At 51.6% G+C, this 26,592-nt stretch overlaps 9 protein-coding genes and 1 non-coding gene across 10 annotated transcripts; 4 read left to right on the top strand and 6 right to left on the bottom strand.

The window, feature by feature from the left end:
- Positions 1-3,332: 3,332 nt before the first annotated feature.
- On the bottom strand, positions 3,333-3,929 carry BJY04DRAFT_200288 (uncharacterized protein; the record flags this gene model as incomplete). Its single annotated transcript, XM_073712904.1, has 1 exon — positions 3,333-3,929. A coding segment is annotated over one exon (424 nt), but the record flags the coding sequence as incomplete, so codon positions are not given.
- A 672-nt stretch (positions 3,930-4,601) lies between these two features.
- BJY04DRAFT_t146 lies at positions 4,602-4,673 on the top strand. Its single transcript has one exon. It is a non-coding gene; the product is annotated as a tRNA-Arg (tRNA).
- Positions 4,674-4,752: 79 nt separating this feature from the next.
- BJY04DRAFT_231881 (uncharacterized protein) lies at positions 4,753-6,693 on the top strand. The gene is made up of 2 exons (XM_073719644.1): positions 4,753-5,572; positions 5,630-6,693. Exons 1-2 carry the CDS (start codon positions 5,166-5,168, stop codon positions 6,375-6,377), a joined length of 1,155 nt encoding a protein of 384 aa, XP_073565990.1. The 5' UTR covers positions 4,753-5,165; the 3' UTR covers positions 6,378-6,693.
- Positions 6,694-6,839: 146 nt separating this feature from the next.
- On the bottom strand, positions 6,840-11,148 carry BJY04DRAFT_223261 (uncharacterized protein; the record flags this gene model as incomplete). Its single annotated transcript, XM_073717638.1, has 6 exons — positions 6,840-7,951; positions 7,998-8,179; positions 8,582-8,666; positions 8,718-9,301; positions 9,361-10,526; positions 10,594-11,148. The coding sequence occupies 6 exons, from the start codon at positions 11,146-11,148 to the stop codon at positions 6,840-6,842; spliced, it is 3,684 nt and encodes a 1,227-aa protein (XP_073565991.1).
- A 477-nt stretch (positions 11,149-11,625) lies between these two features.
- BJY04DRAFT_223262 (Zn(II)2Cys6 transcription factor domain-containing protein) lies at positions 11,626-13,238 on the bottom strand (the record flags this gene model as incomplete). The annotated part of the gene is made up of 4 exons (XM_073717639.1): positions 11,626-12,351; positions 12,408-12,542; positions 12,590-13,135; positions 13,185-13,238. 4 exons carry the CDS (start codon positions 13,236-13,238, stop codon positions 11,626-11,628), a joined length of 1,461 nt encoding a protein of 486 aa, XP_073565992.1.
- A 286-nt stretch (positions 13,239-13,524) lies between these two features.
- BJY04DRAFT_223263 (SGNH/GDSL hydrolase family protein) lies at positions 13,525-14,460 on the bottom strand (the record flags this gene model as incomplete). Its single annotated transcript, XM_073717640.1, has 4 exons — positions 13,525-13,706; positions 13,761-14,139; positions 14,191-14,303; positions 14,358-14,460. 4 exons carry the CDS (start codon positions 14,458-14,460, stop codon positions 13,525-13,527), a joined length of 777 nt encoding a protein of 258 aa, XP_073565993.1.
- A 361-nt stretch (positions 14,461-14,821) lies between these two features.
- On the top strand, positions 14,822-15,420 carry BJY04DRAFT_231888 (uncharacterized protein; the record flags this gene model as incomplete). Its single annotated transcript, XM_073719645.1, has 1 exon — positions 14,822-15,420. The coding sequence occupies one exon, from the start codon at positions 14,822-14,824 to the stop codon at positions 15,302-15,304; it is 483 nt and encodes a 160-aa protein (XP_073565994.1). The 3' UTR covers positions 15,305-15,420.
- On the bottom strand, positions 15,028-17,316 carry BJY04DRAFT_231890 (uncharacterized protein; the record flags this gene model as incomplete). Its single annotated transcript, XM_073719646.1, has 3 exons — positions 15,028-16,447; positions 16,503-16,732; positions 16,787-17,316. The coding sequence occupies 3 exons, from the start codon at positions 17,314-17,316 to the stop codon at positions 15,405-15,407; spliced, it is 1,803 nt and encodes a 600-aa protein (XP_073565995.1). The 3' UTR covers positions 15,028-15,404.
- A 1,108-nt stretch (positions 17,317-18,424) lies between these two features.
- BJY04DRAFT_231892 (PhzF family phenazine biosynthesis protein) lies at positions 18,425-19,344 on the bottom strand (the record flags this gene model as incomplete). The annotated part of the gene is made up of 3 exons (XM_073719647.1): positions 18,425-18,769; positions 18,850-19,265; positions 19,320-19,344. The coding sequence occupies 3 exons, from the start codon at positions 19,342-19,344 to the stop codon at positions 18,425-18,427; spliced, it is 786 nt and encodes a 261-aa protein (XP_073565996.1).
- Positions 19,345-22,003: 2,659 nt separating this feature from the next.
- BJY04DRAFT_231893 (DUF3433 domain-containing protein) lies at positions 22,004-26,474 on the top strand (the record flags this gene model as incomplete). The annotated part of the gene is made up of 7 exons (XM_073719648.1): positions 22,004-22,009; positions 22,449-22,676; positions 22,723-23,824; positions 23,911-24,228; positions 24,304-25,212; positions 25,285-26,355; positions 26,398-26,474. The coding sequence occupies 7 exons, from the start codon at positions 22,004-22,006 to the stop codon at positions 26,472-26,474; spliced, it is 3,711 nt and encodes a 1,236-aa protein (XP_073565997.1).
- Positions 26,475-26,592: the final 118 nt, after the last annotated feature.

The raw sequence follows: 26,592 nt of genomic DNA on the forward strand, positions 1-26,592 counted from the left end.
CATTCCAGCTGCATGATACGGCTGAGGAGGCTTGTTTTGCCGTGACCCTCTGAATGCCTGCAATGGATAGGGGTTCCAGCCTGGTTGAGAAGAACTCATCACGTCGTGTCTGAATGTCGACCCTGATGAAGGTATAAAAGGTGCTGTTGGAGACAGCAGTTGATCCCCTCTCACCCTGATCAACAGCTTCATCTCAGCTTCACTATCCTTCTCATCTTCTCCTTCTCCATCTCATCCGATCTCAAGATCCAACCACCGTCAAGATGAAGTTCCAGGCCACCCCCCTTGTGCTCGCCTCCCTCGTCTCCCTCGCTGTTGCGCGCCCTACGACAGTCGGCGCTAGCACCGGCAATGTCTGCCAGCAATTCGCCAACGAGCAGCAGGACCATCTGCGCAAGGCCCAGCCCAAGTTCGTCAGTTATTACAATGATCAAAGCTCAACCAACCAGCAAACGACCAACAGCTACAACACCCAGACCACCTCCACGCACGACGGGCCGACCTACGTTGTCCACAACGAGCACAACTTGATCGACATCGGTGACCTCACCTCCAACTTCTGGGCGGACACCGACACCGACCTCGATACCACCACCGACATCGACACCACCAACGACTTTGACACCACCACCATCATCACCGAGACCGAGCCCTACCTTGTCTCTCTGATCAAGGCTATCAAGGGTGTCGATCGCGTCACCAAGCCCGGTCCCGAGGCTGACCAGTTCAACGCCGAGCTTGTTCAGTTCTGCGAACAGGAACATGGTGAAGAAGACGTCGAGACTGACGAGGAGGAAGAGAGCGACGAGGCCGAGATCGGTCTGACCATCCCACACTACCGCCGCAAGTCTGAGGACAGCATCGTCTACCAGGTCTACTACACCATCAACCAGGTCAACAACGAGTACAACGTCTACCAGGCAAACGGTGGATCCGGCTCTGGAAGCAACGACGGCAATGGCGGCAATGGCGGAAACGGTGGCAACGGCGAAGACCGCGTCGATCTCGGTGACATCCTCGAGGGACTTCTCAGCGCTGTTGGCTCCCTGGTAAGTTCTCTATCCTCTCAGATCTCGCTTGATAAACGCGCGGCGGCTAATATCCTCTAGCTTAACGACATTCTGTAAGCGTCTTGTCAGTGGCGCTCCTTCGTCTCTGCATCCATCTCTCCTTTCGAGGTCGGATACAGGACACACTCGTGACGCATCATGACTGGGGAATGTTCATCTTGAACGGACGATAATACGGTGAAACCTTCACTCTGGCTCTCCGCCATCTAATAATTTCCTTTCTTGTCCGCCAGTTGCAAAAACGACGACAACGCGGCGATGGCAGCGGCAGTCATATTGGACAGGACTCTGCTCTGCAGTTTTGTAATTCTACTTTTTCTTTTAGTTGTAGAATCGAAGACTTTTTAATCTGCATCTCTTTTCTTCCTGTCTCTCGCTTTTACGTTCTCGTGCAAACGGTACAACACAAATCCTACATGTCCAGTTCTAGCCTTTTCTTCCTTCTTACACCAAGTACCTCCGGCAGCGGGGAAGTCGTAGTATCAAGCCAGGCTGCAGATCCCGACGACCCGGTGGAGGTGATTCGTTCTCTGACGTCAGAGTCGGTTCGGATTGTGATTTTCTAGAGTGAAACTTGGAAGTTGGCGGGTATTACTTCGGCTTATGGGTCGGTACCTATACTTTGTGTTCTTATGGGAGTGTTTCGAGTTTCGAGCGATGGGTCTGTTTTATATATAGATCCGCAGGAGTGGTGGAACAATGCGTAAGGCTCTGGATGAGACATCTCATCGTGTCTTCGGGGTTTTGGAGTCGATAGGTAGCTGATGGTGGGCAATGGGCGAAGTGGCTGGTGCGTGATTCTGAACAAATGGATCTTGTCTGTCTAGTTAAGTCGGTGCATTTCAGGTGTGGTAGATCGGAAAGACGCTGTTCCTGACAGACGAACGGTGATCACCTCGTATCGCAACGGTCACGTTGATGGCCACAAGGACTCTTCATCTGCCACATATTCGTGCTATGTATAGAGCCAACATGACATGACATGTGTGTCTGCCTGAACTCGGCGCATTTCAGATTCGGTAGCTTGCTGTTGCATACCTGTGTAAGCTGACCTTGACGAACAAGGCAAGATCCTCTACGATCGCGCAATCGCAGTTACAATCACGCCCATTCCCAAATCTACACGTCCAATTCGACTCTCGTACATGCCGCCTTGTATACCGTGTCCCTCTCGCTTTGACACGGCAAATTTCGTATTCGACAGGTTCCAAATAACCATTCCTCATCAGGCGGTTCCTGAGCATGATACCTCCTGCACGACCATCTCTAACAGTCTCACCTCAGGGCGTGGGATTATTGGGTGTGAGACATGGTCGGCCTCTGTCGCGAACACAGGATTGTGCGAGGGGAGGACTGTGGGTATAGCATGGTTTGTATTGCAGGGCTGGGAAGTTCCCGAGTATCCAAGCTCAGGAGTATTCCATCGATATATTGATACTCCGAGACCTCCAAGTATCTATACTCTGGATAATCTAGATAAGAAACCCCAGCTGACCCTAAATCCTAATCTCACTGATGACCTGATAACTCTAGATAACCCTAGATAACCACCCCCTATCGGCGCAATTCCCCCGCAACAATCATCGACCCCCCCCTAGACTACAGACCCTCAAAACAGCTAAGACTAAATTTAATTTACCACCGTCCATCCGGAGTATTTCTCCTCTCCCTTCTTTCTTCCCTTCACTCGCCACCCCACCAGATATGTGACCTGTCACTTTCTTGTTACCTTACCTGTCACCATCACAGTCCCGTCCCCCGTCACACAAAGCACGGAAGTACAGGCCAGACCTCCCATCCAGACCCTCCTCGCGCCCCGGGCACAACCGCAGTTCGAAACCAGCCCGGCATAGCACAGCCGTGCGAAAGCTGCCATCACGGCCACGTCTTTTGACTACTGGGACAATTGGCTGATACGGCGCCAGCTGATCCAGCGCATGATGACGGCTAGGTACGATTGCAATGCTTGTGTAAGGTGGATCGTGGAGAGGAGTTTGGGCTGGCGAGGTCTGAGTGTGATTGGGGGAGTGGGCTTGGGGATGGGGATGAGATGGGGTGATGTGTCGCCGATAGGCTGTTGGTGTGGTCGTACTTTTGCAGAGAGGGTGAGCATGAGCGTGAGGGTGAGGGTGATGATGTAGTGAGGCAGCGAGGAAAAAAGGGAGTGATATGTGCCGTGGAGTGAGGCGGAGAGTGATAGGGAGGGGGTGAGGCGGAGGGAGGGCTATATAAAGTGTCCGGATCACTTCGCTGAAACCTTTCCTCTTCTCTGTCTATCTGTCTATCACTTCTCTTCGAGTCTACAGATCTACATCAATATCTCCATCTACATCGATCTGCACCACCAAGTGATAGTTGACAAGCACTCTTCCACGATGAAGTTCCACCTCTACCTCCCCTCTCTCATCTCGCTGTCGCTGGTCTCGGCCGTCGCGCTACCCAAAGACGTCTCCACCTGCAGCCAGGTCGCCTCCGATGCGCAGGCCCAGCTCAAGGTGGTGCAACCTATGCTGGAGTCTTCTGCTAAGGAAGTCTCCGACACCGAGAGCGACTATTACAAGGCGCTCAACAACGCATTGACCCAGGTTAATGCGGCAAGCGGGCCTGAGGCAGAAAGGTTCCGTGCTGAGATTGTTCAGGCTTGTGGGGAAGGGGTTGTGGCGGCGAAGGTGAGGAGGGGGGATTCGATTGTTAAGGGGGTTTATGGAGCCTTGACAGAGGTTGAGAAGAAGGAGCAGGAGTATTATGGTGGTGGAGGAGGTGGACATGGCGGAGGTGGTCATGGAGGCGGTGGTCATGGAGGCGATGGTCATGGAGGCGGTGGTCATGGAGGCGATGGTCATGGAGGAGGTGGTCATGGAGGCGGTGGTCATGGAGGCGGTGGTCATGGAGGAGGTGGTCATGGAGGAGGTGGTAAGAGATATGAAGGAGGCAAGGAAAGTGAAGGAGGTGGCGGCAACGGCCATGGTGGTAATGGACATGGTGGAGGTGGTCATGGAGGTGATGGCCATGGCGGCGGACACGGTGGGGATGGACACGGTGGAGATGGGCATGGTGGTGACGGACATGGTGGTGATGGACATGGCGGAGGTGGTGGCGGCGGCGGTGGTGGTCATGGAGGTGGCCATGGAGGTGGCCATGGGGGTGGCCATGGGGGTGGTGGTCACGGTGATGACGGGCATGGCGACGACGGGCACGGTGGTCATGGGGGTGGCGGCCACGGCCATGGTAGTCTGATCGGATGGCCCATCAAGGATCTCCATAATCTGGTGAGTCTCGCAAATATATTCCGCTGAGGGCACGGATGGCTAACGATGATTCAGATCGGCAAGTGGCTCTGAGTGCTTTCAACGCACTGCTATCTGCCCAGCAGAGTCTGGCTGGACATTTAGGCGAACAAGACCCTGTTGAAAGGGTAAAGAGCAATATCCCTGGGTTAAAGTGGGAGTAATCTGGTAGGATAGGTTTCTGTTGGAATGAAATATTATTTTGCTCTATAAGTTTAAAATTGTGAGCGTACTTCAACAAGATGGCCTGCTGGCCCAATGGCAAGGCGCTTGACTACGAATCAAGAGATTGCAGGTTCGATCCCTGCGTAGGTCAATTTCTTTTTTTCTTTTTTTTTTTTTTTGATTTTATACCACACCTTACCCTGCGAAAATCGTTCCCTCTGCCCCTTTCTGTTGTCTCATTCTTCAAGGCGCGACGAACCCTCTCGATCTCAACTCCCAACTGCGTACAGAGTGTAAGCCTCACCAATCCCTCCACTCCATTCTCGTCCCACACACTCTCACTCCAAGATCAGCCATGATCGTCCGCCCTGGAGCCCTTTTCACCGCGCCAAGCAGAACTAGCCCTGCCCCTCGTGTTTTATTGGCGAGGAGTCCTCAGGTTCTCGTATACAAATCAAACCCTATGCCGCAAATAGCAACACTAGAGCAGGCTCAGTTAAGCTCATTTACCGCTGCATTGGCACACTTAATTCGGGCACCATGAAAGAGCGCAGGTGCGCATTCGCAATTTCCCGTCGCATTTCTCTTCTGTTCAGCTCTGCCCACCCCCGTGTAACTGCCCTGCGAGGGTAACGTCTTCAAGATGATTGCGAGAATCCCGCTTGTAACCCTTTTGATTACGGCCCTCCTCTGTCTGACCGGATCATTCGCACAGGAGGCCCCGCGCAAAGATGTCTCGCTGAATGCCCTGGTGTCGCGATCAACAGAGGGGTTGAAACTCCTCTGGAAGCGCCGAGGAGGAGGCGGTTCGTCAAGCAGCGGCTCGGACTCCAGCTCTGGCTCCAGCTCTGGCTCCAGCTCTGGTTCTGGCTCTGGCTCTGGCTCTGATTCTGATTATACCTCCGGCTCCAGCAACTACGGCTCCAGCTCCGGCGACGGCGACGACGACGACAACGACGACGGCTACCACACCTGCTTCGTAACGAAGAACATCACCCGCGAAGCGCACAGCGACGGCTACTCGCACTACTACTCTGTCGGGAATGGAGCGTACGTCCACCGATACTCCCCCGCGCAATCTTACAGACAAGGCTAACACCTACCTAGCGAAACAAGCCTCGAAGGCGGCTACTCCCCCGAAGGGTCCGGCTCGTTCCCGAAATGGGACAACGAGTCTGGCTCCTGGCACGCCCTCTCCTATGGCGAAGCCTCCTACCTCGACGACCCAGCCTACATCTCGTACCTCGGCGGCGCGGCAGTCCCCTACCGCTCCGGGGAAACCTCGCCGAACGGCGTGAAGCCGCGCCGGTTCAACAACCTCCCCTACGAGCCAGACCTAAGCCGCATCCCGTCGAGCCTGCTCTGCACAGTCCCCAACACGAACTACGCGTACAAGTATGAGGAGAAATTCAACTGGACGGCGATCTCCTTCGAGGAAGAGAATTACGGCGAGTACGTGACGCGGTGGGTAGATGTGTACTGCTGCTGCGGAATTGACACGCTGTGTGGGTGTGACGACCACCACGGGAATAGGAGCTTTGTGGCGGCGTTGACGGAGGAGTTGGGGCTGGGGATGTCGCCGTGGAATATGACGGGGGTGTGCTCGATTGAGATTGGGGGGGTGATGACAGTGTTGGTGAATGGGTCGTTGGCGGATGGGTCGACCAAGGCGGATCGTACGAGGGAGTATGTCTCTGAGACGCTGGAGACGAGTGTTGCGACGAGGTGTGCGGAGGGGGAGGGGGATAATGCGGCGAGGAGGCTGAGGGGGCCGGGGACGGGGGCGGTGGTTGTTGGTTGGGCGGGTGTTGTTGGGATGGGGGTTTTGGTTGGGATGGGGGTTGTTTTGGTATGATTCTTAGGTTGGTTGATAGGATGATGGTAATGAATTTGGATGACTGGCTTGTTGTTTTCATGAGAATCGCTTGTCGCGTTGATATCGCGCTAGGCCACATGAGGTAGCATTCCGCGAGGCCGGGCTAACCCTACACGGACCTTCCGACCAGATAAGATTCGGTTGATGGGGAAGAGCTCCAGCTGTTTCTCCAACCTGAACAAAGAGCTCATTCAATCGAGGTTCAAGTATCTGATCTGTGGGTATACTGGTGTATATCTATTGGTGGGTATAAAAACATGCTTATGAAGTTGGTCCATCAGGCAAATGTACAGAATGGTGATTGTTACAATTATCCAACGTGTTGTACTAGGACGGATGAAGCCACGGTAATCTTGACGCTCCCCTGGTGGTGCAAGATCATTTATTCTGTAAAGGATATTGGGGATGGCAGTACCGTCTGAGCCTTATTGCCGAGGAGCCTTACATTCCAAACACCACGGCGCCCCTTGTATCAAGTGTTGCTAAGTCGATGAGTGACGAGCCATTCGGTATGCCTCTGCTGAAGATATCTCTTGAGAAGAGGTGCTGCACAGGGAATTTGCATCTCGCATAACGTGCGCTAGGATCGATACAACAACAACCTTTAAAAGGGTGGCAAGGGGATACCCAGAGAATCTTGTCGGTTAGTTCACCGGTATTGAGAAGTGGATAGATCCTCTGTAGACGTTTCTCGTACAGCATATTGAGGGTGGATATAGAAACCGCCATGTACCCCCGGCCTTGCGGAACAGTCTGCCAGCTCTGACAGATCGTAGAGGGGTCCTTGGGCGTGATAAGGTCGCCAAAGCCACTGCCGAAGATGACGGTCGTTTCCAGAGCTTGAGTGAAATCCAGCCAGGTACGCGACGGTGTTTCGAGGGTCATGACCCTCGTGCCAATGGGACCTACAGGCCGGAGGATATCCAACACATCAAACCCACTAACTCGCCTTTTAAGTTTCCAGGTTTGTGGGACTCTGATACCATTCTGAGAAGCCATTGCTGACTGCTGATCGACAAGTAACTCCAGAGAGCGCAATAACTTCTTCACTCGTTCGCCAAATGTCGAAAATACCTTGACAGTTTGTCCATGCTCTGTTGTGCTGTCCTTGACGTACAGGGGTAGCTCCAGGTTATCCCAGTGCGTCAGGGTGTGAAGAGCGTTTGAGCGCATGGAGGATTGTTTGCTTCCTGGCTTGCTGTCCTGGAGCTTGCTGGGGTTGAAGACCCAGTCGAACGTGGAGTCAGAGTCATTTCCGTCGAGATGGAGTGACGTCCGAACTAGATGAAGTAGCGCTGACAGACCGTCGACTAGCCACGACCGCGTTTCTTTTGTATCATAAAAAAGTACTGATTGGGTGCCAACCCATTGCAGCAAGCTGGGATAGTCGTCTTCCTGGCGCAGCCAGAACGGCTTTTGCTTCATATTAATTCCCATGCTGAGGCCGCCGACAACCTGGGCGCCGCCTTCAATGTAAAGTCGGTCGACAATGATAGATGCTGGTGAGATGGGCAATCCAGACGGTGATGGATTCATACATGCCGCGGCATGGCCTAAACTGGGAGTCAGCTGCAAATCACGAAAGTGGATTCTACTTACCATAGTATTCAATTGACGTGGAGCACCATCCAACAATATGTCGACATTGTGCAAGTACGCGCAGGGGGATATTGGTCATGCTAGGCAAATCTACTTTCTGCAATCGAGGATCGTCGTATGAGATGCGCTCTTCCTTATTGTTATTTACGATGAGGTGCCAGATGATCGTATCCGACGTACACCTGGTGATAGTGAGCAACTTATTGTACCCTTTCAACAGTGTACGGCGCCCCAATCTAATCAATAGATCAGACTGAAGAAGTGCTGATAAATGCGTCAGAGATATCTCGAGCCCACTCTGGGGATTGTCTCTGCGCCAAATAGGATAGACATCAAGCAAAGTCGCGGCCGGAAACAGTGCATTCCAGCATGATCCGGTGCTGTTGTTCTCTGCTTTCAGTGGTTTCCAGTCAAAGACTATCCGACAGGACCCTTCCATGATAAATCTTTCCGGGTTATGATCTCCAGGCCTCATGCAAAACTGTATAATATCCGGTGAACAAGCCACCAGGCCAGGGAGTGGAGCTCGCCGCAAAGTTGCCGCTACACATGCAATCGCTTCGGCTAATTCCGCAACAATATACGGGCTACCGGTAACGGTGCAGAGGAGCATGTGAGGCTGTCGAACTTCTGCACTCATCTCGGCATGCCCTGACCCTGAAACCCCACCTGATGGGTTCAAGTTAACAAGCTGGACGTCACGTATTGGTTAGGGCTTACATTGAAATCTCTGCCCACTTGGGCTTGTGATCAGATGCTCGATTAAGCGGACGATGTGATGCCACGTATCTGGCCATGTGCGCTTCAAGTACTCGCGGAGAGTTGAGAACCGCGCGTCAAGCCATGTGCCAACTAGACACATCGATCGGTTGATTACTGCATCCAGAGTCTGCGGTTCGCGACCTAAATCCTCCAGATAAGTGTCTAGATCCCACTCAAGCTTGAGTAGCATTGCTACTACCGCGACCCGAGCCCTACCGAGCTTGTGAAGTGGTTGTTGGGCGAGTAGCTTACGCAAAAGCCTGTCACCAACGGGCGAGACTGCACCTGACACGATCGATGTGAGCGTCGGTGGTTGGGATAGTTTAAGAACCAGCCATGCGCGGGCTGCTGACTCTAGGATAAACGATTCCAGCGCCGCCTCCTCTTCTGTACGTACTGAAACCCACAAGGTCTCTGGAAGGTCAGCATTAAAGCCGTCTGGTATCTCCTCCAAGCTGGCGAGAATGTCGCCGCCATCATTGTTTGTCCAAGCAGCCGTTTCTTCTGTTCCTAGGCCCGGAAGTAAGAACTTTCGCATCGGTCTAAGATGCAGGAGGTTAGTTTATTCTGCCGTTGACACCGAACATCTGTAACCACTCACGTGTCGAGTTGGCAAAGGGAAATGCAAAATTCTCTTTGTAGTCGAGTGGTGGACTCTGCGTGCAGTCTCCACGCAAACTCCTGCAGTAAGTCGTAAGCGCATGCCTCGACAGCAGCAGCGCCCACTTCTCCCTTGAGATGAGAAGCAAAGTAACCCATTACTCTTTCTAAGCATTCAAGCTCTTGATCGTCGGACACATCAGCCTCGGTAGAAACTGTCGCTGCAGTAACTCCGTATTCCTTTTGATTTTCCCAAAGTGAGTGATAGTCGCTGCTGAACTCGGGCTTTCGTTTCTGTGAATGGTGGGTGCTGGACTCAGGATCTAGGATTAGACTCCTGGCTTCGTTCAGCTGATCACGCACCTCGCTTGCGCCGGGACGTCTAACGAGCTTAATTTCGAGGGCACGAAGAAGCAATGCAGAGAGGCTTTGGCAGACCCCAAGTGGAATACTGTCGGACGCTCTTTGAGGAAGCTGAATCAACCATTCCTCGACCGGAGGGCTTCGAGCCGGACAAACCTTGTTCTCAGATTCAAAGTAGTCATGCATAAAGAACTGGCCTATAGTATTGACCCTGCTGCGTAGTTGATCAAAGGTCTCCAGCTCTTGTGTTCCACCGATAGAAAACGCCAGAAGACGTACTATGATACACGCGAATGACCATATATCGTCTGGTGGCACGTAGAACACAAAACTATCAATCCCAGGAGCGTCATAAATCCCCGGCCGTGAAGCAAGGCGATAAGGCTGACGCCTCCCAGGAAACGCACTTTTGGAGACACCAAGCCGAGTGATTTTCCATATGCCGACCTTGCTACTGGGGTCCGGAACGATTTCAATATTTGCAGGCTTGAGATCCATATGGCACATCCCTGGCTCGGTGGCTGTTCTTTGATGTAGGGTCACAAGGGCGTCGGCTAGATTTGCCGACTGCAAAAGAAGGTCATTTAGTGATAATGCTCCGAGATGACCTGAAAGAACGCTCTCTATGTCAACACCGGTATGTGCAAACAATAAGTTGCATCTGCGCTCAATGCTTACTGCCGCGAAGACGGGCAAGAGGTGCGCGTGCGTTTTCAGTCGGCGTTTCATTAACCAGATATAAGCATGGTTCTGAGATGGACCGGCTTTTTCTGAGCGCACCCAAATAAACAATTTTTTCTCCTGCTAATGGAGGAAGTTTGTTAGCTCGACCGTCAATTGGGATTGTATGTCTTGTAAAGGCCATTCTTACACTTGATACTTCAGTGCCCGATTCCATCTGAAGGTGTCCTCCAGCCACGACTGCACGGCTGGTTGACCATCCCCCCGAATCTTCAGGACCTCGAGAATGTGTTTCTATCAGCGGTAATCTCCTCAGTTCCCGACAATCAAGGTCTTGACCTTCCACTATATCGATTGGACAGAAAATCAACCGATCGTTGAGGGCACTTCCCCTATACGTCCCGGAAAGACCCTGAAAGACTGATTCCCTTGACCAGACATTATCGTCCGACCGATTTGGCTGCGCAACGAACAAGTGGTAGAATGATTCCCATTTGTCCCAACGTATCCAGACCAGGATTGAGAGCACCTGTATGAATTTGTCACGGATCTCCTGGATAACGCGCTCGGGAAAGGCTTGAAACCGAGTCGCTAGCTCTTTCAATCGCGTGTCAGTCCATATTTGCTTTAAGCTTTCGCGAGCCACGAAGCATTTATCGGGTTCATTTCGCAGTTGAACCGCGTCAGAGAGATCATTTCTGATGTTTTCGAGGAGGTCTTCGTCCTCGGAGCTCGCTGAAGACATGTTGAATCAGCTCTCAACGAAGGTTTCGCGGGCAGTATTATGGAGAGAAAGCTTGTATGATGCAGCTAAGTTTGATCGATAGCAGAGACTGTAAGCAGATATTGAAACCGTGGAAGGCTCCGAGATGGAGCTGAATCAGGCTTCGCAAGGCAGTCCGCGGCGGGGTCAGCCTCAGCCTCGCAACAGAAAAAGGAATTCACACCCAATCATGTTGGCAGAATTTGCAGCCTCGTGTAGCGAGCCTATAGCGTACGAACTTTGGGAATGTCCTCAGCGCCACCAGCTTGCCATGGCATGGCGTCGCGGATGAAGGCCGGCCAATGGCGTAGGTGCGCAGCCGGGGTAAGAGCGAGGACCTTGCTCCCTTCACGCACTTTGCATCCAGGTTTCTCAAAAACAAATGCCTAGAACTCCTTGAATCTTAACACCACAGGAGGTTTTGAAGTCCCCCTTGAAAACCTCTTATCGACGATAAACCTATTGAATCCGATAAACAGCCATCGGCGCGGACCGCAGCCCCTTCGCGACCAACCGATTAACAATCTCCCGAACCCAAGCAACATCCTCAGTCTCAGTACCTCGATGCTTCACAAACGCGCGATGCGCCATCATCAATGGAAGAAACGTTGAACCTGGCCCAAAAAGCCCCATCTCATCCTGCAGAAGATAATCCATGCTCGAGCAGATGTTTTCCGCTAACACTGGCATTTGTTTCTCTGCACCCAATGCCAGAAATCTGTCCCAGAGCGTTGTGTGCTCTAATATGAGGCAGGGTAAGTGGTCGACTAGGTTTTCGAGCTCGGAGAGGCAGATGATGTGGAAGGCCCAGAGGTGGGTGTAGACGTTTGCGAGGGTGATGTTGGGGAACCAGAGGGAGAGTTTCGAGGAGGGTGTATACTGATTATGATTTGATGGAGGGGAGGACCAGTATGGGGGGCCATTGAGTGAGCTGCGGAGGGATCGTTCCCATTCTTCAAGGCGGGAGATTGTTTCGAGGAGCGAAGTGAATATGAACGCTGCTTCTTCGATGCTGGCGCTTTCCGCTGTGAGGAGAACGTCGATATCTATCAGGATTTTCGAGAGTGGAAGCCCTTTACAGAGAAGGCTCTGCATTGGTGATGGAGAAAAGACTGTGAACGGGGCTGTCATCCATGAGTCTTCGGCAAGAAATGTACTCCGTCGATTTTGCAGAGCTTGAAGAACCTAGTACGGATTAGTTGACCAGTCTTATGGCTCTAAGGAAGGGTTGCTAAACAAACCAGTAATGGCCTAAATCCGACGAAGAGTTTATGAAGTACACCAGAGGAGTACTTCTGCGGCCCATTTGCTTGGAACAGCTGCTCGATACCGCTGAAGTGGGCTTCCAGACCTAAAGAGGAGTCGGGAAACATGACCTGCAGTATATCAGCAAAGTAAACTACAGTTCGCATATTGAGCTAACCTCTGCTAGTCCTAGGCACATCACGGAGGCAGTGAGCTCCGCGGGATTGAGGGATTCCGGAGAGAGAAACCCCTTTCGAAGGGCCTGAATGGCGACCGAATAGCTTTGTGTGCATGCAACCGAGCCACTGCTTCGAGATGTGGGAGATGTTATCGCCAGTGCCAGTGCCTTTGCAGCGGAGTACAACACAGAAGAGTCAGAAGAACCATGAAGCAATTCAGGCAGAGTTTCGACCCAAGACCCGCATATTCTGGATCGAGTAGTATCCGAGCTATCGGAGATATGCTGCAGTTCGGACGTGGGCATATAGCTGTTGACTATGAGTGCAACAAAGTCACCGCTGCTGATAGTGACTTTCGTGTCTGATGGTGTGAGAGTCTGATCACTGCTCTTTGGCCTCTGATTTGTTGTGAGTGGTGCTTCCCCTTTGCCTTTCTTGCCCGGCTTCGATCGAGCATCTTGCACAAATGTCCAATCAGTCGAGTAGCCGTCACATCTGCGCCCGCTGAAGGTGCACTGACTGCATTCTGGGGTTTTCCCGTCACACTACATGCGTGAGTTCAGAGTCCGGAGGATGTGAGAACGCAGCACTTACCCCTAGTTTCCGCTTCCTGCACGTCTGACATGTAGTTCTTTGTTTGACCTTCATATCAGATTAGCATTAGAGCGAACCAAGAGTCGTGCTTGACTGGTCTGTGTCCTTGGGTGAGTGATGTGGAAAGAGAAATCAGCTTGACGTCGAATTCCAGATGGCAATAAGTGGGGTAAGTATCGGAGACTTTCTTCATCCAATAAGAATTCTTCTTTGGACAATCTTGGCGGATTATGATACTGTAACAGGTTTAGCCCTCTTGTTATAACCTATAATCCACCCTCACTTGTTTTGTTCTGTATAACTTCATGAGATTATAAATCAACGTATCTATCAACATTGTTCATGCACCAATCTGGTGTCCAGCCTCGAGAGCCTTCTTCAGTGACTCCAGCGTCATAGTCTCATCACATTGCGGCAATCTATCCACAATGTGGTCAGGATGAAGCTCGGGGTACCACTCTTTTATCGCTTTCATAACATTGGTGAACATAATCCGGTACGCTGGTCCGAGAAAGTGTAGCCCTATAGAACGTTAGTATTGACACTCTAAAGACACCCTGCACCCTCGAAGTTTACCGTCATTGAAATACTCCTTAAAATAGCCCTTATCCGGTATCTCCTCCAGCCCATACACAGGCTCTCCATCTTTCCATCCTAGCTCAGACATGATGAGATACCACAGCGGTACAATTGGAATCCTAAGTTCTTGACCTAGCTCAACCGCTGCATCGCAGTATGCCCTTGCACGAAGGGTTGTCCGGTCACACACCCAGCCTTCTTCCATGACTGTGATGAACTGGTGATGGTCGAACGGGCCAGGTCCGATAAGAACCACTTTTATTCCAGCGTCTTGCGCGGCACGGACTATACCTTGGGTGTTCTCTCTGAATCTCGGAATAGGGACGTGGTTCTTTGACTCGGGGATTATGGAGTCGTTTGTGCCGAAGAAGAGGATCTTTGACTTGTGGTCAGTGGTTGTCGTTATCTAGAATATAGTGATGCCGACCATAAGTTTGACATTTTTCTCCTGTTGTAGAATAAATGGGAAGACGGCAGCTGCGTGGTCTGAATTGTAGCCGCCGTACCCCCGTTGGAGGACGTCCATTTTGCGTGAGTATGCTTATGATAAGTATCAGTATCAGATTCTCTTTCCTTTAGCATGGATGATAGTACCATGTTGAATTGCGGCCCCAAACGCAAATCCTCCATCGGGGTTATATGCGCCTTGGGTGATTGAGTCCCCGAAGAAGAGGATCTTATCGTAGGCGACTGTCATTTTCTGGAGAAGAAGCAGAAAATCCGGGCTTAGTGAACAAAAGAACAGAGAAATCCGCATGGTCATATGTAATATATATTGTGATTGAGGAGTGGTTACCGGATTTGCCACGGAGGAAGCTCCTGACAGCTATAGTCGCAATTTAGGTTGAATCGCTTGCCGATAACATCGGCCTTCAACATCCTCATTGATTATAGGTACCAGCTAACTATATACCGAGAGGTTTATTGCTACAAGCACGAGTCAGGTACGGAGTAAATCACTGCCTAGTGGAGATCGCCGCCAACCCCGCACCATGGATGCATCTCATCTCGACGCAGCCTCCAACCACAAATACTTTTCTGTACATCCATTCATCAATATGCTGTCGCAAACAGCCCCCGAACAAGCTGTCAAACCTCAAGTAGCATTTATCTCCGGCCCCATCGACACCGGCCCCGACTCATCCTTCTTCAAAACTCACTACATCCCCCAAATCGACGCCGCAATCGCCTCTGGCCACGATTTCGTTATCGGCCCAATCCTGTCAGGCGTCGACGCAGATGCCCTAGACTACTTCCTCTCCTACCCTATTTTCCCTTCTCGCATCACAATTTTTATGACCATCGGCGAGGAAAAGGCCTGGGGAGCGGAGTTCCGGCGCCGCGGGGTGAATGTTTTTGTGTTGGAGGACTTGTCAGCCACGTCGCAGAATCGCGATGCGGCGATGACGGAAGCGAGTGACTATGATATCTTACGATGGAGGACGGAGGAGGAGAGTAGGGAATTCTACGGGGTGATGTATAGGGTGGGGCATGTTTCGAATACCGAGAGGAATTGGAGACGACGGAGGGGGTTGATCTAACGATATATACATGCTGCCACGCCCACGGCTGAGAGTAACCAAGATTAAATATTATGTATATACTATGGAAGAGAATATCCATCTCATACTGTCAAGAGAATCAAGACTCATCAACATCTGGATAACACCTATACCGCTCATCATTCTCATCCCACCCAACACCCCTATGCACAGTCAGAAGATTCTCCGGATCAACCTCCTTCTGAATCCTCAGCAACCGCTCATAGTTCTCCTGCCCCCAGAACGAGTTGATATAGTCCGGCTCCCACGGATCCGCCTCGTTGATATAAGCCCCGGAATCCGGCGCAAACGCACGCAAAGGATCCATCGCCTCATGCGCATTCTGCGCAATCTGCCTCACAAGCTTCGGGTTCGTGATCGTCCCATCATAAGCCCTGAAATGCAGCGCCTGCCAAATCCCATCACGCCAATGCGGCGAGATCGACGCCGCGCCCGGACCACCGGGACGATCCGACTCAGGAATATTCTTCGAGTAAACCGTCGGCATAGTCAAACACAGCACAAGAATCTGCAACGACGGCTCCAGTGGCTTCTGCTGCTTGCCCAGAAAGTCCGCAAGGAGAGACGACAACTCCGCCTGCTTCTCCTCCGCAAAATGCTCCCGCTTAACAATCCGACTCGACAGCGCCCACGCGGACCCCGGCGCAATGCCAATCTTCTGCACGGAGACAAAATCCTCCAGCCCCGCGCGGAAATTATCCGTCGTCTCAACCTTCACAACACCGAGATTCAGCGTCGTCGCGAACTTGATCAGCGGCTGCATGGACTCCACGGCCTCCTCATGCGTTAACAGCCCAGTGCCAATATAGATCCCCGTGGCGATGCTGAAGCAGTAGATGTACCCGCCCCAGCCTTCCTCGGCCCACTTCTCGCCGTTGCTGACGAGGATGTCCATCAGTTTAGCCTGCGCGAGGGGGCCGAGGTTTGTGAATGCCATGTTTACGAACTGGATGTCCTTTTTGGCGTGCACGCGGGATGTCATCTCGGTGATTACGGCGAAGGTGCCGCCGCCGCCGCCGCGGAGGGCGAAGAAGAGGTCTTGGTTTTGGCACCGGTTGGCGGTGACGTGCGTGCCGTTGGGGAGGACGGCTTTGAGTTGTTGGACGTTGTCGACGCCGAGGCCTGGATTGAATTATCAGCTTGGGTGGTGGACAGGGAGAGAGGGAGGGGGTAATACCGAGTTCGTTGGTGAGCATGCTGTGGCCGCCACCGGTGATCCAGCCTCCTGCTGCGCCGACGGTGAGGGAACTACCCCCAGCAATGCGGTAGCCGTTTGCTTCGACGAAGTCGTAGATCCCTCCGAATTGTTGCCCTGCACCGAAGGTGATCGAATCGCCGCTGGATTCGAAACACCCGTCGGGAGTGAAGTCCTTGTTCAGCTCGATAGGGGGTTGCATGTTGTGCATCCTGTAAAATCAGCATCGAACCAACAAGAAGAGTACCCAGCGCTAGGCAACATACCACAACCCAAACGAATCCGGCGCAGAACTGCGTCCCATATAATCATGCCCCGTATTCTTCACCACAAGCCGCAGCTTATTCTCCCCCGCAAACACCAGCGTCCTCTGCACATCCTCCACACTGCGCGCATCAACATACTTCGTCGACACACTCCCCTGCTCACACGTATCCAGCAGCGGAGTAAGAATATCCGGCCTGATGACCCCAAACGTACATTCCTCGCCCGTCGCCTGACACCCACCCCACTGCGACTGGACATAGTATCCGAACTGCGTCGTAGCAAAATTCAAATCGCCTCCTTTCGCTTGGACCGTCGCGCATTGGCCAAGGTCAGGCTTCTGCACTTGGCCATTGTATCGGGCGTAGCAGGGCGCGAGCATGGGTTCGCCGTTGTGCAGATTTCCGGAGACAGTCTCGTTGAACGCGCTCCATTGTTCGTCTGTGATGGAGGAGAGCGGTGCGCGGCGGACAGCGGCAGCCAGGGCTTGAGCGCCGAGGGCAGCAACGAGGGCGAGGTGAAGGGGTGCCATTTTGGCTTCAGCTTCAGCTAAGACTTTGTCGCGAGAAACGCTCCATTGTCAGGGGTCTCCTTTGTTTATAAGGCACCTGAATGCCCCTGGCAATCCCTTGTTTGCTTTTCGCGGAGCGACTCAGGGCCGCCAATACAGGCTGGTTATTGGGTGGTTGCGATGAGGGTTCGCCGATCTTTTGCATGAAAAGGCACGCTAATCGCGGGACTATTGATTCCTTGCATGGCGTGAGGAATGTGATTCGCCAGTGGCTGGTTTTTGCTTCGGCAGCCATCGCTTCTCCGAGATTTGGGTCCACTTATTGTGCGAAGGAAGTCTGGGCGGCGATAGATCTTTTCGCTCTTTTCGCTTGGGTTGTAATTTCTGCCGATCTGGTCGGCTGAAGATGCCCGGGTTGATACAGTGGTCGTGTGGTTGCCCGGGGGGGGGAAGGGGGGGGGGAAAGGAGGAGACTATTGTATAATTGGTCTGGGAGATGAGAGAAGGTTTTTCGCTTAGCGGGTTGAGGGTTAAATTCCCAGACGAGGTCTTGTTCTGCTCCCTGGGGTAATATCCGGTTGGGAGATGACCTCCGAAAAGAAAAGTGGAGAGTAGCTGATCTCACAAGGCTGATTTGTAGTACAGTGAGCCCTTGACTCGCAGATGTATCTTTGAATAAGGCCAGTAATCGGGTCAAAGGCCTTACTTTCGTCTAGGAATATGTGAGGCCTGGCTTGACGAGATCCGGTATATTCGCCGCTGCACACATTGCTAGTGCACCTCTATATAGCATTGTAAAGATAGGATCTATAAAGTACGGCAAGCATCTATAAACTATTTCCACCCACAAGCACAAGAGTGCCAGAATGCAGAAGGAAGCGAAGTGAGGTAGCAGGATAAAAACTGGCAAAAGCGAAGAGCCAGCGCAGGTTTATACATATATACTCTCCCTATATCTCCACGCAGAGACAAACTGTCGTCGATTGCAGTATAAACCTAGCATACTGCCTCAATTATGCTGTTTGTACCGTCCCTATTCCGGCAGGCGAATTCTTCCATCTACCACGAGCACCGCCTGGCCGGCCAGGGCAATAGTCTCTACCCCATCACCGCTGCAATTCAAAACCACCTAAACAGTGATATAACTCTGTATTCCAATCTCCATTCCCTGATCAAAATTGAACCGATATTTCCCGTCCTTTCTGCCATCGCGAAGAGCAAGGCAAGCAACCAAAGCAGCCGAGCCACTGCCACAGGCGGGATCTTCAAGGCCAATAGCAACCATGCGGACGCAAAGGTCTTGGATTGCCATATCCTGCTCAAGGCGTGCACGGCTAGTATCGAAATAGTACATGGTGCCGGTAAATGATGGACTCCACCCGTCGTCTAGATCAATAAAGGGACTTGGGCCTGCGGATACTGCATCGAAGATGTCTGGTGTGTTGGTCAGGTCGACGAGGGCGTAAGTGACGCCCTTGACGATGGAGAGCACGGGATATAGGATTGTAGACGTCCTTCAGTTGTAGCCTCCTTGAAACTCGGCTGAGTGGCCACAAGTCTGTGCATGGGGATTGGCTTCGAGTGGAGGTGTGCGTTGTGAGGAATCCCAGCAGAGACAACCTGGCTGGCAGGGTCGTAGCGAAGCGCAATCGGTCCAGCGGGGGTGAGCAGAGTCATTGCCTCGATACTATCTGCTATCGGGGAAGGCAAATCCTTCAACAGCTGACGAAAGAGGACACGGTCTGTTCCAGTCACTGGATGACCGGCGAAATCCATCTCGTTCACAGGCGTGAATATCTCGAGGCGCGGCAGATCACTCGGGTCGGCATAGTCCAGGAAGACGGTTTCGGAGAAATTGAACTGCCTGGCAATCGACTGTTTTTGTGCTTTTGAGAGATGGCCTTTCTCGATTTTCACGACCGCCAGCTTATTGCCGGCGAATGCATTGCCTGTGAAGACGTCAAGGGTAACTTGGAAGCGTTAGCGTTATAGTCCGGATGGCTTTAGTCGGATCAAAAGTATACCGAACGATGCGGTCTTCCGAGACATGGTGAGGAGACTGGACTGTGTGCTGGAAAGGATGGGCAACAAAGTATGTATGATGGAGGAGAAGAATTGATATGGAGCAGGCGGATCCACAATTGAGTATAGGGCGAGATGTACCGAAAGTAACCGAATTCCTGTTGATAAAGCACATTCTCTGTAGACATTCTCACGGGATCGTCTCGTGTTACTCTGACATCAGTTAATATTGTATAAAGACAAGGGGGGCTGTCTTCAAGAATATATCAGCTGCTGGGGCCCTTGGTAGACAATGCTCAGTTAACTATAGCAACGGCCTTCTTCTTGCGGCGGATAAAAGACAGCCCTATCATGTCAGTACTCGCTTATTATTTAATTCAGATCAAGCTGGCTCGAACGTTCGGACAGGAAGATGTTCGCAGGGTGTAGACTGAGAACTCCCACACCGCGGCTATTAAAGAACGGATCAGGTTAGCTTCATCAGAGGAGCAGCTACACTACTGTGACTGATGGTATGACTAACTATGAGCCCTCCCAAGATGCTCAGTCCTGTTACGTGCGCCTTCTGAAAACATCTTCTTACAGAGGTTACACTATCTACTGGCTGAGAGCCAGGCTTTCAAACCCAAGTGTCACGAGCCTCATAGTAGAAAGCGTCAGACTCGAATATAGATTCGATAACGTATTGTTTACCTATACAGACCCCATGTGGCATGAGAATGGCATCTGAGATTTCACCACGGAACATGGCAGGGTATTCAAGCATACATGATCACTGGTGCCCATTGGCTGCGGTTACAGTTATGTACATTCGATATTACGTTACACTATCCACAATGACGTCCTATAAGGGGCCAGCTTGAGAGCGCACGTCCGTGCGACTTCTGCCATAGAGTTATGCGCAGTAGCTGCGTTTTATTCTTTGAGCCCACTGTTACAGAGGTAAAGGGCCATGTCAGTTTATGCTCGGCGCTCCAGGTCAGAGTAACAAAGATATGAAGATAACCCGCACGTTTTAGAGTAACGCAAGTAATGATTCATACCAGCTCTATCATAGAGGTTTCTCAGTAATGCTGATCGATTGGGATCATAACGTTTCTGAGGTTTCAGTCGACCGGTGCAGCTCAGCATTACCTACACTACCGCATATATGCGGAATATTACCTACATATCCGACCACATCGTGACCACAGCTCTTAAAGCAGAGCCAATCGTCGGGCTGAGCGTGAGGATTACCTTGTACACGATCCCAGCGCCATACCGAGTCAGGAAGGAAAGCAGGTGGTTGCCGCTCGGCTCTGGGACAACTTGGACAGATGTTACCTCACAGATAATGAAAATGCGCTTTTGCCGCGCAAAAATAATAATACTTGAACTCTTTGATGGGTCTATGGCTCGAGGTAAGCGTCATTTGTAGAATTAGAAAAAAGGGAGAGCTCCTGTGCCCGAGGGAAAGCTTCCAGTTTGGAAGAGCCCTCGAAGAAAGCATATAATCTACCGAACAACGACCCATTGCGTGAACGAGAAAGTATACATTACCAAATCCTCCTCAAGAAAGGTTCCTCAGTATTCTTCATTTTGAAATTGAGGAGACAGAAATTTATAAGACTAATTAAAAACAACTACAGCAGAAAACAAGATCATGTCCTCCGATCACTCGACAAGTTACGAAGTCCCTATCGCGGTGTGTTTAGAGCACCAGCCATTCTGGTTCTATTTCTTTTAACGTCACATCCCATGTTCTCGCCCTCCCTCTTGGAGAAGACCATGACTATGGAGAAACGTTGCCAAGAATGCTTTCCAGAGCCCATGACGACACAATGATCCTGAACCTCATCCTGTGCCTAGGCGCATCGTACCTCATCAACATCACTACACCCTCTATCAAACAACAGGCCATAAAAACGAGCAAGTTGAATCTTCTCCGTCAAGCAGACGAAGAACTGTCAGCGAGGGCAGAGAAGATATGACAGAGGAAGGACAAATAAAATGCGAGACACTGCTCACCAGCTACCTCCTTCTGTACTTGTACCATCTTTGTGAAGGCCCTTGTTTGGATGGTGAATCCCCTTGGCTTACCTGGCTTGATCAAGCGAGGGTACTTGTCTGCAATACGGTGTATCGAGACCACTCTATCAACACAGCTGCACAAAGAAACCCTTGAACGACACCCACATCCTTCGGATATCGATTATTCTATTATGCGGTTTCTTGTATATCATGATACAATGGCGAGCCTCCACCCACCCACGAAGCAGCCTCAGCAACGAAGCTGGCCATCCGGGCTCAACCTCGTTCACATCGCGATTATTACACGCCGCACTCTTCAACCAAGATGCCGAGCACGGGTTCTACGACCAAATCCTCAAGCTAGTTATTAAGGTCCATGAACTCTAGAAAGACGCACAGAGCCGGTCGCCCGCTAGCAACACCGTCATACCACGCGCCGCCCACCTCTGGCAAGAGGTTGTTGAGATCCAGGCAGAGTCCAAATCTGACCTGCACGACGCGTACAATACAGCAATATCCATTTGGGTCTATTGTATCGTTCATCCAAGAGAGATGGCAGGGGCAAAAGTGCAGGGTATGGTACAGAACGGGTTGGCCAGCCTTGAAACCCTGGAAGGGTCTGAGTTGCGAGCCGTGTCGCTGTTTCCGTATTTCGTCATTGGGGTTTGCTGCATCGATGGCGGTAATAGAAAGTTGATGCTGACTGCGTTGCGACACCTTGAGAAGATACGAGGATTGGGCAATATTGGGATCTGCATGAGGGCGCTTCGACAAGTATGGAGGAGTTATGATGGTGGGGAGAGCAGGGCATGGGACTGGAGGGGTATGACCTGCGAGGGTCCTGTTTTGCTGCTTGTTTGATCCAGCCTCGTCGTTCTATTCTGGGATCCCACTGATCAACTGTGTGTGGTGTTGGTTGGGGGTTCTTGTAGCACGGGCGCTTAGGAGCCCTTGAAAGAGACCCTGCACCAAATCATTGCAACAAGGCTGAAACCAACTCCTGGCTTGCGTGTTTCTTCTAGCCGCCGGGTTATCTTATAAGTTAGCAGCCAGGATTTGAGATAGGATGAATGTCTATTGTTCTCTCATCGTCTCTCACTCCTGTTATCCACATGATTTAGAATCTGATCGCTCAATATACATCCACCATGAAGGCTGAAAGACCTCGGAGTGAAGAATGGATACCGTTGTTGTTACGACCTCGGTCACTTCTTCTCCTTGCTGCTCTTTCCTTTGGGATGATCGCTGCCCTTGAGGTTCTCCACCATCTCACCGTCACCCGTGTTCTCTCATCGCAAGACAAGACCACCCTCAACCTCCTCCGATACATGCCGACCCTATGCATGATTGTCCTCGGCTTCATTTTCAAGGGAATCGCTTCTGATTTGAAAAAAGATAACGCCATGGGCCAACATGAGCGGGAAGTGGGCCACAGGCAGCAACTCGGTCTTACTCAACTACGTCAATGACCTGGAGATTGTCGCTGTCTTTAAGGCTCTGAAAAGAAAGCACTGGGCTGTTTCAGTCGCCCTGATTGGGACCTTCTTATGTGGCGCGCTTGTGCCTCTAGCCAACTCACTCCTCTACGTCGATTTGTTCGCCACCAGAGATGAACCGATAATGGTTAATCAAACGTCGGTCTTTGACTTTGATGACAGTCCCTTGGCCTTTAGCAATGGCTCCTTGAAGATACCGTATAACGTCACTGGAATACATCCATACGCTCGTGCAATCCCTGAACAGCTGAACAATCGTCCTCAGCCTTTATGGGCTACAGGGAACTATGCTTTCGACCAGTTTACCTTCCAGAGTCGCGCCAATGCTACCGTAACCGCCGAGGTGAACGCAGTTTCTGCCACGCTGAGTTGCCAACGACTCCGCTATAGATATCAATCACACTTCACTGCCAACTCGAATGATCTACAAGCCGCCGGGTGTTCCCAGGCTTCCGGCATTGACGTTCCTTCCTACCTTCTGGACCGGCTTCCTTTCGCATGGTTGAATATAACACAGTGCTCTGCTCAAGAAAATGACGTGCGCATCTTGGCGTTATACCTCTACACAGATATCGAGCCTCAGCGTTACGATTATACTTTCGACGACTCGTCCTTGAGAGCCCTTATTTGCTCGCCACACTTTACAAGCCAGCGCGTCAGTTTGTCAGTGAACAGCACAAATTCGAGAATAACCGCCTTTTCGGCCATTTCCGAGCCGCAGCCCCTAGACATCAGGACCGCCACTGAGGCTCTCTGGGTCTATTTGCAGAACCCTTTAGAGTCTGAAGTCCAACGGCTATTTCGCTCGGGGCAGGACTTTGCGAACTCCAACCCAACTGCAAGACCTATCGCCAACATAGGAAACATCACAAGGGCTGTCGCTTATCTCGGACCCTCGACACCCCAAAGTGATTCCTTCATGCAAATCATATTAAATGGGCAACTTGGGGGTGATCCCCGTGATTTCGGCATTTTCGAAAAGTCGGTGACAGATTTTGCAGGTAAGATCTGGGGGGCGGTCATTAGTTCTCTGGCGCGAAGAAGTGTCTTTCATGAAGTACCGGGCAGAATCAGAGTCACTGACCAGCGAATCTTATAAGAACAATTGTCTTGAGAGCTGCAGAGGCACTTCTAGCAACAGTGGGTGGCTTGACTTTGACCCTCGCCCTCGGGCTACGGCCAAAGACGGTGCTTGGGCAAGATCCGGGTCCTCTGGCCGCGGCAAGCATCGTACTCTCTGGCTCAGACCCGAATACCGAAGCCGAGATGGCAAAGTATGCTACTTCATCAGACAAGTCTATATCTGCCAATTTTCGCAATGCGCGGCTCACATTTAAGCAGAAAGAGGGAAACTGTGGCGTGGAACTAGACTGTGCAAAAGATCCAGATCTTTCGAAGATCGCTGGTGTCAGTCGAGGGGCAAATCATGGGACAATCATTCTATCCTCACTCGACAGCCACAGACTGCAAAGTCGATCAGAGACAGAGGAAATCTCCAACGGCTGGAGGCCATTCCCATTGCATCTCTGCTGCAAAATTGCCCTTCAAGTGGCTATCGGCGCGGCAATTATTTTCTTGGGGATCATGCTCTGGTTATCAAGCGAGCTCGATGGACTCTGCGTTGATACTCCGGTATCCTCAACTGCATTTATCCTCGTTACATCGACTCTTCTGGTGGTTCTTGGGTATTGCTGTGCGGGTGTGGATGCAGCAGCACAGGCACTGGCCCCATTCAATATCATGCGAAAGACCCACAACAGGGACAGCATCCTCACAGATGATTTGTCATTTCTTGGACGGTTCGCTGGATCAGGGTCCATACGAATCAACATCGCCCTGGTGGCTTCAGCCGCATATGTCCTGCTCATTCCTGCTACAAAGCTTGTCGCAGCAGGTCTTTACACCCCAACCAACACTCAGATAGTTGAGCAAGTGGTAATACAAGTAAATACCAGCCTTCCTATACACTTGGAACACACCTTTAACACTTCGATCTCGGTTGCAGAACCATTCATTAAACGGGCGTGTAATTTCGCAGAGTGGGAAAGCATGCCCAATGTTGGAATCCGGTCGAGGACCGGAATAGTCGGGAACCTGGTGCTCAGCGAATTGAAGACGGTGGTTGGTAAAGTCACGACACCTGACGGCACAATCAAGGCCCGTGTGCCTGCCATAGCAGTTGACGTTCGGTGCAAACCCATCTCAGATTTCAACCTATCCGTAACCATTGCGACTGATGGTAATCATACCTTTTCATGGCACTGTGTAAGCGAGCGCTGCAATCAGGCAATAAAACCGGCGCCTGCATCTGTCCCAAGCCTCACGACGTCGAACTATTCCCGCATTCCTTCATATAGCGGTAGAGTCGGAAAGGGCTATCAGGGGGATGGTAAAGAGCCTTGGCCTGAGAGGTACGACACTTTTGACGACCACGTGGGAAGCAATGCATATGGCCAGACAGCGGATGCTGGATACTGGATGTATATCGGAGACTATTCATCCCTAGGCGGATCGTATGATTCTTTCAAGAATCTCACTCCACTCAGTCGGTGGGCAAAACCGGGTCTGTTTAACGTTACACTACCCACCATGCGGGCAGCATCTTGCAACAGAAACCTCAGTTTAGTTCATGTCAACACGACCTTCACCAGACCAAGCCAAGCTACGATCAGCGGCGGAACCGAGCTACTTCCCTGGAGACCCGTGTCCGTGGACGACGAGTCCATATCCTACGAACGCCCATACCAAGAAGTGCAACCAATCTACTTCCACCCACCGGACATAATTGAGAGCAGAGACCTGTCCAGCCTCGACGCGGACGGAAAACTCAATGGCGATTCCCTGTGGCCAAGCCGGGGAAGCAGTCAAATTTTTTTCGAGCTCCTCGCTGCAGACGCCGAGTATAGAGTTGGGAGTTTATCGAGGCTACCGGATCCAGTAGGCCTAGGAGACTCAGCAGAACACATGTACACGGCTTATCCCACACAACTCCTTTCGGAGCTGCGCCCTGTCGCTAATGAGGTCGACACCGCAGGAAACGCAGTCTACACTGTCACAGCAACATTAACCTACCATCAACCACGCATCCACCAAGACGCCACGACAACATACATCCTCGAGGCACTCCTATTCACGATAGCCTGCTTTATAGGTTTAGTCTTCTACCACTTCCCCAGTAAAGCGATTGTACCGAAGGCGCCCGGGTCTATTGCTGCACGGTTCTCGCTTCTCGCTCATAGCTCCTTAGTCCGTCGGATGAGGGAGGAACAAGTGAGAGACTTGGAGGTGGTAAGGGGGTGGAAGATGCCTGCTGCGCTTGGCTGGTGGCAGCAACACGAACAAGAGGCCGCGGAGCAGGATATTGCTCTTTCTCGTTCTCCTTCTCCGTCTTCCACATTACAAGCAGCTGGTTCAACATCGTCGAAGTGGAGGTGGGGCGTTGATGCGGGTCAAGAGGTCACCTTCCAGGACTGGAGTCATCCTCCGCATCTGCCCTTGCAGATTTCGTCGTCTACCTTGATACTCCCAGAGTGTACGTTCCAGGATGAAACTGAGCGTGCGGATGAGTGTACAGGGTTAGCAATGAGGGCCGTGCGTCGAACCTCTGTCAGCAGCAGTGAGACTCTTGTTGGAACGGATCAAGAATACTAAGATGATCGAGGGAGAGAACGATTCTGTGTGCTTCTCAGAGGAAAGATCTGTCTATGCTATGTACACATGGACAAGACCTCAATTACCTTGATCAGACCGCTCGGGACTCGGCAGCCGA

Source organism: Aspergillus karnatakaensis, assembly GCF_047715665.1.
Source record: "Aspergillus karnatakaensis strain CBS 102800 unplaced genomic scaffold BJY04scaffold_70, whole genome shotgun sequence".
In the NCBI taxonomy this organism is placed as follows: Eukaryota; Fungi; Ascomycota; class Eurotiomycetes; order Eurotiales; family Aspergillaceae; genus Aspergillus; species Aspergillus karnatakaensis.